We start from the raw sequence: 13,434 nt of genomic DNA, 5'->3' as shown, positions 1-13,434 counted from the left end.
CAGGTGTTGGCCAACTGGGCAATTGTCTATTATTTTGTGAGCTGATCTGCGATTTCCACTGTTTCTGTGACCTCCCAGTACATGGTCTTGACTCTCTTTACACCATCTCAAATGCTTCTTCCCCCATTTTGAGCGGCAAGGGTCAGCTGCAATGTTATATTTCTTCCAGGAGCCTATAAGCACCTCCTTTAAAGTTTCTTCCATTACCAGAAAGCATGGCCAAAGACAGATAGGTTTCAAGCATCATTAACTCCTTTAATCAAATGTGGAAAGTAAAGCTGAACAAATCTTTGTTTTGTGGATTGCCAAATGGTGGCAGGATTACTGGAATGTATGTTTCTGAACAATCCTCTCTTTAACATTATCAAGTATTTGAATTACATTCTTAAATATTGATACATATAATAAAGGCTTTGAGATTTCTAGGTCATCAGTGTCAGGCTGCTGGTTAATGCAGTGGAGGGTTGTTAGATTTTGCAACTGGCTATACATTTTACAATACACTTTTAAGTTACCAGCTCTGGGACTTCAGAGCACAAGGCAATCCAAACCTCGTGCCACATCCCACGTTTGGTTTCTTGTGCACTATGTTATCTGTTTCTGCCGCATTAATGCCTTCTTCATTCCTTGATGCACCTTGGAGTCCAATTTCCCTGTGGTAAACACACACAAAAACCCATTTACTGCAGGATAAGCAATATATTACAAATTACTACAAAAAAAGACACTAAATGCTGAAGTAACTCAGCGGGTCAGGCAACATTTCTGGTGAATATGGATAGGAGATGTTTCTGGTCGGGACCTCTCTTCAGTCTGAAGAAGGGTCCAGACTTGAAATATCACCTATCCACATTCTCCAGAGATGCTGCCTAACTGACTGAGTTACTTCAGCACTTTGTGCTTTTTTATTGCTGTAGCTCCTTACAAATTAATACGATCTATAACTGGTTATTTTCTAATGTTTATAATGAAGGGGGGTAGGAAATAGACAATAATGCCTCGTAGGTCATTTATAACAAGGTGTGTAAGGAAGCCTCACTCAGGAGATATCAGCATCTCCTCCAAAGTAAATACCAGGAGATTCTGCCCTTTATATACACAGTGTATGATGTGATGATTGGGGTCAAGGGCAAGACAGATCTTCCTGTTCCAAAAGGACATTAAATCACAGATGAGTAGGGATTAAAGAAGCAAGCAGAGATTATTGCATGAACTACAGATGCTGGTTTAAACCGAAGATAGACACAAAAAGCTGGAGTAATTCAGTGGGTCAGATAGTATCTCTGGAGAAGAGGAATAAGTGACGATTTGGGTCTCGACCCGAAAAGTCACCTATTCCTTTCCTCCAGAGATGCTGTCTGACCTCCTGAATTACTCCAGCAGATTTGATCAACCCCGATCACAATCATTTTAAAGTGGTTCAACCATTCTATCAAAGCATTTTGGAAACAAGCCAATATATTAATGACTATAGTTAGACAAATGAATTCTCTCTTGTGTATAATTAGATCTGCAATATTGAAATCTTCTCTATTCTTCATTACTGTTAATTGCAAATCATAAATGATGAACTTCTGTTATGTGTGATGCACAAGCTGCTGAAACAGAAGGAGACTCAGAGAGTAAAAACAATATTTTTACATTGATCTGTGCAATTGATTACATATCTTGTAGAGTCAGGTACTGGACATTCATACAAGAGCATTGAATAGAAGAGCACATGAAAGCAGTCAGGCTGTTGAGTAAATGCCACAAAAACTACTTACAGTACCCTCCATAATGATTGGGACAAAGACCCATCTGTACTCCACACTTTGAGACGTAATAGAAAAAAATCACATTTTAATAAAGGCCATTTTTATACATTTTGGTTTCACCATGTAGAAATTACAGCAGTGTTTATACATATCCCCCCATTTCAGGGCACCGTAATGTTTGAGACACAGCAATGTCATGCAAATGAAAGTAGTCATGTTTAGTATTTTGTTGCATATACTTTGCATGCAATGACTGCTTGAAGTCTGTGATTCATGGACATCACCAGTTGCTGGGTGTCTTCTCTGGTGATGCTCTGCCAGGTCTGTATTGCAGCCATCTTTAGCTTATACTTGTTTTGGGGGCCAGTCCCCTTCAGTTTTCTCTTCAGCATACAAAAGGCATGCTCAATTGGGTTCAGATCGGGTGATTGATTTGGCCAATCAAGAAATTACCCTTTTTAAAATTTGAAAAACTCCTTTGTTGCTTTAGCAGTATGTTTGGGATCATTGTCTTGCTGTAGAATGAACTGTCGGCCAATTCGTTTTGAGGCATTTGTTTGAACTTGAGCAAATAGGATGTGTCTATACACTTCAGAATTCATTATGCTACTACCATCAGCAGCTGTATCATCAATGAAGATAAGTAGGCCAGTACCTTCAGCAGCTATTCATGCCCAGGCCATAACACCCCCACCACTGTGTTTTACAGATGAGGTGGTATGCTTTGGATCTTGGGCAGTTCCTTCTCCCCTCCATACTCTATTCTTGCCATCACTCTGATATGTTAATCTTCGTCTCATCTGTCCACAAGACCTTTTTCCAGAACTGTGGTTGCTCTTTTAAGTACTTCTTGGCAAACTGTAACCTGGCCATCCTATTTTTGCGGCTAACCAGTGGTTTGCATCTTGCAGTGTAGCCTCTGTATTTCTGTTCATGAAGTCTTCTGCGGACAGTGGTCATTGACAAATCCACACCTCACTCCTCAAGAGTGTTTCTGATCTGTTTGAAGTGTGGGGGACTATGTATAAACACTGCTGTAATTTCTACATGGTGAAACCAAAATGTATAAAAATGACCTTTATTAAAATCTGACAATGTCCACTTTAACCACATGTGATTTTTTCTATTATAAATCTCAAATTGTGGAGTACAGAGGCAAATAAATAAATGATGGGTATTTGTCCCAAACATTATGGAGGGCGCTGTATTTGGTGAGAATTTTCTTCTTTGTTTTATAAAATTGCTTCCAAAATTGGTTGCATTTGTCCACAGCAAAAACGTTTTTTTCATTAAAAAAAACTTGAAAGATTTGTCAGTTCTATACAAGTTGTTTTTTAGTTTTTGGAGATACAGAGTGGGAACAGGCCCACCGAGTCCACGCCGACCAACAAATTACACTAGTTCTATTCAGAAGCCAATGAACCTAAAAACCTGCACGTATTTGGAACTTGGGAGGAAACCGGAGCACCCGGTGAAAACCCACGCGGTCCCAGTGAGAATGTATAAACTCTGCACAGACTGCACCCGTAGTCAGGATCGAACCCGGGTCTCTGGCGCTGTGAGGCAGCAACTCTCCCATTGCGCCACTGTGTTGCCCTCCAGGTTTTGATAATGCACTGGAACAGAAACTACGCTTCATCCATTGTGCCTATGTAGACCATCATACATCCCTGTTTCCATGCTGGAGATCATGATGACCAGCCCTCTTCACCCCACTCCATCTCCTCTCAACCCCCACTCCTTCCTGCTTTCTGCAGGGACCATTCTCCCCATGACTCCCTGGTCCCCATCTCCCTGTACTTTCCCCTGCAACCAAAGGGGCAAGACGTCCCTGCACCTTCTCTCTCACCACCATCCAGGGGCATGTCACAGGGCTGCCAACTCTCACGCTTTGAGCGTGACACTCACGCATTTCAGCCAATTCTCACGCCCTCACGCTGAAGACAGAATTCTCACGCTGACAGGCTGTCTTCAGTCCCTGCACAGCAAAGATCCTATAGCGGAGCTATATAGCGGAGCTATGGGATCTTTGCTGCACAGTTTGTCTCTTTGCGCCGCATGACAGCGATCTGCATGGTTTGGGGAAGCGCGTCGGTCCCGGGCAGCGGGTGTCAGCGCTTTTGTGCGCCATCTGCGAGCGCTGAACTTCCAGCTGCCGCGGCAACCTCGCTCCCTCCCTCCTGCCCTTCAAATCACACGGCAGCGCCAGCTCCGCCAATCCACGCTGCACCCTGCCCGCCAGACTCCCCATTGGGCGGCCGGGGAAAGAGAGGGAGGGGAGAAAGAGAGAGAGAGAAAGAAAAAAAGGGAGGGATGGAGTCTAAGAGAGACAGGGGAGGGTAGTAAGGGATGAAGGAAAGGAAGGAGAAAGGGGAGAAAGAGGAAGCGTGAGGAAAAAGAGGGAGGGTGAGGAAAGAGGAGGGGAGGAAAGAAAGGGAGTGGGAGGAGGGAGGGGGGGAAGGAAAGGTGTGTGTGTCTGTTTCCCTGTGTGTGTGTGTGCCTCCCCGTGTGTGTGTGTGTGTGCCTCCCTGTGTGTGTGTGTGTGTGTGCCTCCCTGTGTGTGTGTGCCTCCCTGTGTGTGTGTGTGTGTGCCTCCCTGTGTGTGTGTGTGTGTGCCTCCCAGTATGTCTCCCTGTGTGTGTGTGTGTGTGTGTGTCTCCCCATGTGTGTGTGTTTGTCTCCCCGTGTGTGTGTGTGTGTGTGTCTCCCTGTATCTGACTCCCTGTGTGTGTGTGCGTGTCTCTGTGTGTCTCCCTGTGTGTGTGTGTGTGTCTCCCTGTGTGTGTGTGTGTGTGTCCCTGTGTGTGTGTGTCTGTGTCTCCCTGTGTGTGTGTGTGTGTGTGTGTGTCCCTGTGTGTGTGTGTCTGTGTCTCCCTGTGTGTGTGTGTGTGTGTGTGTATCCCTATGTGTGTGTGTGTGTCCGTGTGTGTGTGTCTGTGTCTCCCTGTGTGTGTGTGTGTGTGTCTCCCTGTGTGTGTGTCTCCCTGTCTCCCTGTGTGTGTGTCTGTCTGTCTCCCTCTGTGTGTGTGTGTGTGTGTGTCTGTCTCCCTGTGTGTGTGTGCCTGTCTCCCTGTGTGTGTGTGTGTGTGTGTGTGTGTGTGTGTGTGTGTGTGTGTGTGTGTGTGTGTGTGTGTGTGTGTGTGTGTGTGTGTCTTCCTTTGTGTATGTGTCTCCCTGTGCGTCTGTTGTCACATCCTGGCCTTAGACAGGGCTGCCAACTCTCACGCTTTGAGCGTGAGAGTCACGCATTTCAGCCAATTCTCACGCTGATGACAGAATTCTCACGTTGTCTTCAGTCCCTGCACAGTTTGTCTTTTTGCGCCATATCACATCGATCTGTGTGGTCAGGGGAAGCGCGTCAGTTGGCGGCTGTGAGTGACGTCGCATCTCTTTTCTTCTCTTCTTTCTTGGTTGGATGTGCAGCCGCCGACAACATGAAGCAGCCGATGATAAAACTAACCAGGTGAATCGGTTGTAAAACATGGGGAGGACCACAATGAGGCCAAACATCTAGGACAGGGTTCGGCAACCTACGGCACACGGGCTGAATCCGGCCCGTAACCCGAGAAACCACGTTTTTTTTCAATTCGTTTTCGCAGGGTCGGGGCAGGCGAGCCGACCTGAGAACTGCAGCCAGTCCCTGGGACGCGAGCTGATCTGGGAATGGCAGCCAGTCTCTGGGCACGCAGAATGCTAACTTGATCATTATGGACAAATTGGGCCAGCCACGTTCATGTTGTATAACTCTGACTCTATGAAGATCTGAATGGGCTTAGAATGACCATTTAAGCAAAATTGCCCCCACTTTCCCCATTTTGATTCTTGAGATTAATATCCCTTTGCTCTGTTAACAGCGTTAAAGTACTTATGAGGTGGAGTCAGGAAAGGGAACATGTTATTTCTTTTTAGTTTGCTTTAATTTGTTAGTTAATTGTTTGTTGAGTGCCATCATTTCTGAAATGGTCTTAAAGTAACTTAACTGTTATAAAGCAGTAATATGTGATTTTTGTCCAAACAATTGGAACTTGCATAAAAAGACCTAGCTTAACAACAGCAGGTAATTCTTCTGAATCCATGTATTTCAGTCTGTCCTCAGCCTTCTACATTGCCATGGTGATGCCAAAGGCAAACTGAAGGAACAGCACCCCGTATTCTGCTTGGGTGACCTTCAACCTAATGGCTCCATCTTCCGACCATCCCTTTCTTACCTGTTACCCACCAGCCTCCGCCTCTTCCCTTCCCCTTCCCCTCCCCTCCCCCACCGCTATCTTCCCATCACCGCTACCCCTTCCCCCCCCCCCCAACCCGCCCCTCATCAGGTTCCACCTACCATCTTTGTCTCATCACTCCCTTTCACCTCTTTATACTGGATATCTGTACCCTATTCTTTCCGTGCCAAAATGGCGACCATCCCAGTACCTCCACAGATTCACCTATCTGCTGAGTTCTTTCAGCAGTTTATATTTTCTTCCCCCCATAAATCCTTCGACAGCTGAGATGCAAGTAGCAGGAATTGAGAGGAAATGAAGTAACGCGAGGAGATTTATCAGCGAAAGATAACAAACATCAAATCAGTAGCCAGATAAACAATATCTATTGCCGACTTAGGCCAACTAATTTGATGAAGAAGTGTCTCGACCCGAAACGTCACCTATCCATTCCCTCCTTGGATACTGCCTAACATGCCGAGTTCCTCTGCTGCTTTGTGTTTTGGCCAACTAGTTTACTGGGTTGGAATTTCAGTTCCAAACGCATTAGCCGTTGACTCAGTACATCAAATAAAAATCACGTAAACACCTTCAGCTACAATAGTTGAACCGCTGAACACGTTTTCATCTGCATGACAGCAGGAACAGATGGCGGAATCGGTATATTTTTGTACCATCAGTAGCGGGCTTGCTTATTGGACAGACAATTCCCTTGTGGCGTGCACAGTGGAGTACCCCAGTGACTAATGATTTCTGAAAGGGCATCAGAGGCTACACAACAAACGAGCAGCAGGACCATATATTTTCCCTTTTGAGGCGAAATCCAATTACACATGCAAGATCAAAGAGCAAAACTACGTTTCCAGCATGTGTTGATTCTGTAAAGATATCCAGTTTCCGTATCAATTAGCAGGACATTATATAAAGTTAGTGACACAAATTGTGAACACGGTGAACTGGCAGGACTCCAAAGGGAATAAAAATGCATTGGTTCCACTGCCGACAATTTTTTTTTATCTTCAAGCAAGTTAGCCACAGAAATCAAGTTACCTTCTTTCTCTCTCCCCCCCCCCCTCTCCCTCCCCAGGACCCATACCCTCTCCTTGCAACTCTGTATCTCAACTCTGCGACAATATACAATCCAAAGAGCACAAAGGCAATTTCTCAATGCACTGCCGAAAGGAAGCCCTGGAGATGAATCACAGAACTGTTACAGACTACAGAACAGGAGGCAGCCATTCAGCTCATCAAGTTTATGTTTAGTTTAGAGATACAGTGTGGAAAAAGGCCCTTCGGCCCACCGGGTCCGGACCGACTAGCAATCCCCGCATATTAACACGATCCTACACACACTCGGGACAATTTTTACATTTACCAAGTCAATTTACCTACATACCTGTATGTCTTTGGAGTGTGGGAGAAAACCGAAGATTTCGAGAGAGCAAACCCACGCAGGTCACGGGAAGAACGTACAAATTCTGTACAGACAGCACCCGTAGTCGGGATCGAACCCTGGTCTCCGGCGCTGAAAGCGTTGTAAGGCAGCAACTCTACCGCTGCACCACCATGTCGCCCCTATGCTAGCTCCTTCTAGCAACAGTCGCCCTGTTCATCACCTACTTTGACACCAATCACCAGCTGCTTTGTTCTGAATAAAGGGATTAGGTGGGTCGGCAGCAGGGGGACTCAGATAGATTGTTTCTTGATCAGGGGTAGGCAGGAGAATGGGGTTAGGAGGGAGAGATAGATCTGCCATGATTAAATGGCGGAGTTGACTTGAAGGGCCGAATGGCCTAATTCTGCTCCTATCACTTATGAACATATGAATTATATTTTTAAGAATTAGACATTTTACATTTTTGTGGAGGCTTGGGTGGGGGGGGGGGGGGCGGGAAACGTTGAGGGAGGGAAGACAGAGCAAGTTTCCTAACGCTGCTTCATACAGTGCTAAGGGTAATTTTGTTGCCTGTCTATGTAAAATAAAGAACAGCAACCAGGGAACAAAATTATAATAATCAGTAATAGACACAAAATGCTGGATGGAGTAACTCAGCGGGACAGGCAGCATCTCTGGAGAGAAGGAACGGGTGACGCTTCGGGTCGAGACCCTTCTTCAGACCCTCCTTCATCTGCAGTTCCTACTACAACACATTCCTTCTCTCCAGAGATCCTGCCAGACCCGCCGGGTTACTCCAGCATTTTGTGTCTATCTTTGGTTTAAACTAGCATCTGCAATTCCTTCCTACATATTATAATAATCAGTGCCAGGATATGTTAATGAATTGTGGATAGCTTTAAATTAATTGCAAAATAGCCACCCGAATGAGAAGAATCTCAACGATAACGTCAATGTAACATAAAATAAACAAACCACTTACTGTCAAACTCTTCCTGTCCTAGACAACAATTTGCCCATCAACAAATCCATCCAATTTATTTAATTCTCCCAGGGGAGACTCTGAAATAAAGGTAAACTACTACAATGATAAAATGTGGCAACATTTTTGTCAGACCAATGTAGCAAAACTCCAGTGCATGAATTTAACATTAAGACCTACAGTTACATTTCCCCAGGTCCCACAAGAACAGAAATCACTTGAGTTTTGCACATACTTGATAAACCACATCTATACTGATCACTATAAACTTTAAAACATGTACAGAGTTTGTACGTTTTCCCCGTGATCTGCATGGGTTTTCTCAGGGTGCTCTGGTTTCCTCCCACACTACAAAGACGTACAGGTTTGTAGGCTAATTAGCCTTAGTAAAATTGTAAATTCTCCCTCGTGTGTGTAGGATATAGTGTTTGTGTGAGGGGATCGCTGGTCAGCGCGGACTCAGTGGGCCGAAGGGCCCGTTTCCAGCTGTATCTCTAAGCTGAACTATTAATCAGACTCGGCAGTTATTTGTGAATGAGCACAAGGTCTACTTTTTTTTTCACAGTCTCCAGGAGTCTTTTTTAGGTAGTCTCTGCATTGTGTAAAATAAAACCTTCTAATACACAGCACTGCATAACCTTAGTGAGGTTTGACAGTGACCTCAGACGAGGGCTCAGATGACATTATAAACAAGCTTTGTTTTTTTTTAAACTGATGCAAGATCAGTCATCTCTCCCAGTGCCACAATTCTCTGAATCGTAATCAGATACAGGAAATATATCCATCACTTTCACCACACAACGCTGTAAAGCGGTCACTTCCTCCCCTCGGGTGGTAAATGTATCGCAATTATATTTACTGCCTGAACAACAACTGTTTCAAAAGTAATAGCTGAGTCTCACATTGCGAGTTGACACAAGAGGTACCCCGAGTGAAAGACTCATGGTTGTGTACGAGATTGCAAGTGTATGATCAAGAGTTTAACCGAGTTCCCACGGGTATGACAAGTTTGCAGTTTACTTGTAATTTCTGCGATGTTCCAAGTTCGTCTCCCGAGTTACTCTTGAGCCAATCCTGATTGAAGGTTTGTTTTAATAAGCAACAGTGTTATGTTTTAATAAGCAACAGTGTTAAAGAAGACTTCTCCATCATGTGGCTTTGTTTTAAAGATAGAATTCAGCGTGGCCGCATCTATTGATGTGACCTACAAAGGGAAAATGCGCACCATCCAGTGCCAGAGCAGTTATACTTATGATTTGTTTGAAACACACAGGTTTGATATGTTTTAATTGAATTTACTGCCATGTCTACACACTGCGGGGAGACGGGAGATTAAATCTTTGAATGTGGACGGATGTGCACATCAGATTGTTGTGAGACGGAGCTCAGGGTTCGCCTCCTGAGTTGCTTTGGTGCCCAGGCGTGAGTTGAGGTGGAGAGAGGTTGGGGGGAGGGGGCGTCATTAATCTGTCTGGGGTGACAAGGCTCTTGGGTTAGGCTGGGATCATTCTCTGCGGGATGATCTTAGTGCGGGAGACAAGTGTAGGAGAGGTGTACTGACTGTGTGGGCAAACACTTTGGAAGTGATTGCCCACCAGCCTCAAAAGCCGCTGTGTCTCCCTGTCCCTGGGATAGCAGGGGGCGATCAAACAGCACAATACCCCCATCCCCCTCCACGCCTACACGAAGGGCAACGATCCCAAGGCTTTAGCATCAGGAACAGCGGGCAGGCGACAATCACCTGCCATAACGCGAGAGAGATCATGCACTGTTGTAGGTCTCCTTTGCACGTCGGTGTTTCTGTCTTTCTCCACTCATTGTTGGCCCTATCTGTCACCAACCCCCCACCTACACCCCTCTGCTTCCCGGCCATGTGTGTGACCCCTTCCCTCCCCTCTCCGGCCCATTGCACCGGTGCGGGGGCTTTGCACTGTCTTCACGTCGGCGATGCCAGCAGGTCAGTGCCAGTCGCTCCCTTCAGTTTCCCAGGGAGTCGGGAAGGGACTGGAGTTGGGAGGGAAAGGTGGGGGGAGGGTGGGGAGGATGGGTGGGTTAGGTGAGCAGGAGAGTGGGGTTGTTTGCAGTTGCAGAGGGAGGGGGCAAGGGCGGTACAGTTCCCAGTCTCAGCTCCTGTCCAGGGACCAACGGGACACCGACCCCCAGGCCCACCAGGCCCACTGCAAGCACGGAGAACCCAGAGACCCACAGCCAGCAGCAACTCCAGCCCAGCTCCGCTCCAACTCCAGAGGAATCCGCTCCCCGATGGGCTGCTACGGCGACAAGTGGCAGTTCGCCCACAGCCCGAGCTGCGCCCCCTCATCTGCCACCCCAAGAACAAGACGGCGTGCCCGCTGACTCCGATCCCCCAGAGTGGCCCCGGACCGGGGGAGTCAGCGGGCACGCCGGCTCTTGACTATTTTCTGCATTTCATCGTAAAATGTTCCTGTTATTAAAAAATAGTAATGTCTATCCTGTCATGAGTAATGTGTGAGCCTGCAGCCCTTCACCCCGTAGGGGCAGAAGCTGATGGTGTGCAAGGTACGTCTTGTTCTTGGTTCCTCTGGAGTTGGAGCAGGGCTGGGCTGGAGTCGCTGCTGGCTGTGGGTCTCTGGGTTCTCCGTGCTTGCAGTGGGCCTGGGGGTCGGTGTCCCGTTGGTCCTGACGTCTCCGGCCACCCCCCTGGACAGGAGCTGAGACTGGGAACTGTACCGCCCTTGCCCCCTCCCTCTGCAACTGCAAACAACCCCACTCTCCTGCTCACCTAACCCGCCCATCTTCCCCCCCCCACCCCCCCCCCCCACCTTTCCCTCCCAACTCCAGTCCCGTCCCGACCCCCTGGGAAACTGAAGGGAGCGAGAGGAGGGTAGGGGTCACACACACGTCCGGGAAGCAGAGGGGTGTAGGTGGGGGTGGTGACAGATAGGGCCAACAATGAGTGGAGAAAGACAGAAACACCGACGTGCAAAGGAAACCTACAACAGTGCATGATCTCTCTCGCGTTATGGCAGGTGATTGTCGCTTGGAAACTGAAGGGAGCGACAATCTGCTGCTGCCTGCCCGCTGAGAAAGAGTTCCCACGGTAGACTCACGATACACTAAGGTAAACGCACGGGCCACTACGTTCTTACAACGAGTTAAAATGTTTCAATTCTTAACCACAAGGGTAAAATTGACTCGTGGAAAATTTTAAACATGTTTGATTTTTTGCAAGAGTTGACAAGTTTCACGAGTACCTGCCGTTAGCGCCATGAGTTTCTAAGTTGCGTCCACGAGTTCCGTACGTTAATTGTACGTTATTACCGCGAGTTTTAACTCGGGGTACCTCTTGTGTCAACTCGCAACGTGAGACTCAGCTATAACACAGTGGCTGCGAAACAGTCCCCCCAACAGTGTATGTAACAAGGCCTCCATCAATACAGATCATTGTGTGGCGGTCCCTGGTGGTTAGACACTCGTGCTGCGAACCCTCGGCTCTGGGGGTTGGGTCATGTGACTTGGTACGGTGGGAAGAGCGGGTCACGGGTCCCCCCGGGTAGAAATAGTGTTGGTAACGCCCTTGCCCCTTGTTGTGCTTCTGAGAGCTGTTTTGTGTGAACTTAATAAAATCACTTTGTTTGACAAACGTGTCTTGCTATATTGGTTACCCCGACGGTCCAAAATAGTCATTTTGGATTGCATAAATGGACGCAGCCGACTCTCAACCTGCCGTTGCCAATTTCCTATGGGGTCAATCACTGTTAGTCGATGTGAGGGGCCAACGCCTCATTCATGCTTCCACATCCGAATCGATCTCCCGGCTCCCTACTGCATTCGCCATGCCACACCGCAATCCTGTTTCTTCCGTGAACAATATTTATGCCCAAATATTGGCAGATTTTCCTGACATTTTGACTCCGCAGTACTACTCAGCCAACCCTAAACACAGTGTGGTTCATCACATTCTTACTTCGGGCCCACCGCTCCATGCCCGCGCCCGCAGGCTACCTCCCAACAAGCTCCAGATCGCTAAAGCGGAGTTTCGCCAGATGGAGGCCATGGGAATTGTCTGGCGCTCTGATGGATGAGCTTCCCCGCTGCACATGGTAACCGAAGGTCTCTGGGGGCTGGAGGCCTTGTGGAGACGACTGCTGCCTGAACGACGCCACCATTGCGGATTGCTATCCGATTCCCCACATCCAGGACTTCGCCGCCCATCTGGCTGGGGATCAAGTTCTTTTCGAAGGTTGACTTAGTCCGGAGCTATCACCAGATCCCTGTGCGACTGGAGGACGTGCCTAAAACGGCTATTATCATTCCCTTTGGTTTGTATGAGTTCCTTCGTGTGCCTTTCGGCCTCAAGAACGCCGCACCGGCTTTCCAACACCTGATGGATACAGTGGATCGGGGACTTGATTCCCTGTTCATTTACCTGGACGATATCCTCGTGGCTGGCCGCTCTGGGCAAGAACATTGTGCCCACCACCGTCTGTTGTGCCAGCGCCTCAGTGAGCACAGTCTCACCATCAACCCCGACAAGTGGCAGTTTGCCTCAGCTCCATTGATTTTCTGGGTCATCGAATGATTCACCACGGTGCTTTCCCGCTTCCAGACAAAGTTGATGCCATTCGCCAGTTTCCGCTGCCTTCCACAGTGCGGAGCCTTCAGGTGTTTGTGGGGACGGTCACATTTTATCCAGGATCATGTGGCCACTTTCTCAGTTGCTGACTGGTAAGCTTTCGAGACGTACAGTGGAATGATGGCGCGGTGGCAGCTTTCGATGGTGCGAGGGAGGCATTGGCTCGAGTGACGATGCTGGTTCATCCGCAGGCCAACGCCCCGACGGTGGATGCCTCTGATTCGGCGGTCGGCGGTGTGCTGGGGCAGTTGTCCGCGTCACTGGTGGCCTCTCACCTTTTTCAGTCGCCAGCTTAACCCTACGGAACGCAAGTACAGCGCTTTCGACCGGGAGCTCCTTGTTTTGTACATAACGGTGAGACACTTCCACTATTTCCAGGAAGGCCGGGACTTTACTGCCTTCACTGACCACAAGCCCCATACCTTTGCCTTTGTGATCCCTGGTCTGCTCGGCGGCAGCGCCAGCTCACGTTGATC

General features: G+C 47.9%; 1 protein-coding gene across 2 annotated transcripts in view; it reads right to left on the bottom strand.

Annotated features, from left to right (window-relative positions):
• Window positions 1–230: 230 nt before the first annotated feature.
• Window positions 231–13,434, bottom strand: part of trip4 (thyroid hormone receptor interactor 4) — a 115,868-nt gene continuing 102,664 nt past the window's right edge. Inside the window, exon 13 of one of the 2 annotated variants that reach the window (XM_033014953.1) lies at window positions 231–653. In XM_033014953.1, the coding sequence (XP_032870844.1) occupies window positions 586–653 (68 nt within the window). In that variant the 3' untranslated portion in view covers window positions 231–585. The remainder of the gene's footprint in view (window positions 654–13,434) is intronic. The other variant, XM_033014954.1, reaches the window with a different exon arrangement.

Source organism: Amblyraja radiata, chromosome X (assembly GCF_010909765.2).
Source record: "Amblyraja radiata isolate CabotCenter1 chromosome X, sAmbRad1.1.pri, whole genome shotgun sequence".
NCBI classification, from domain to species: domain Eukaryota; kingdom Metazoa; phylum Chordata; class Chondrichthyes; order Rajiformes; family Rajidae; genus Amblyraja; species Amblyraja radiata.
This window is presented reverse-complemented; position numbering and strand designations above follow the sequence as displayed.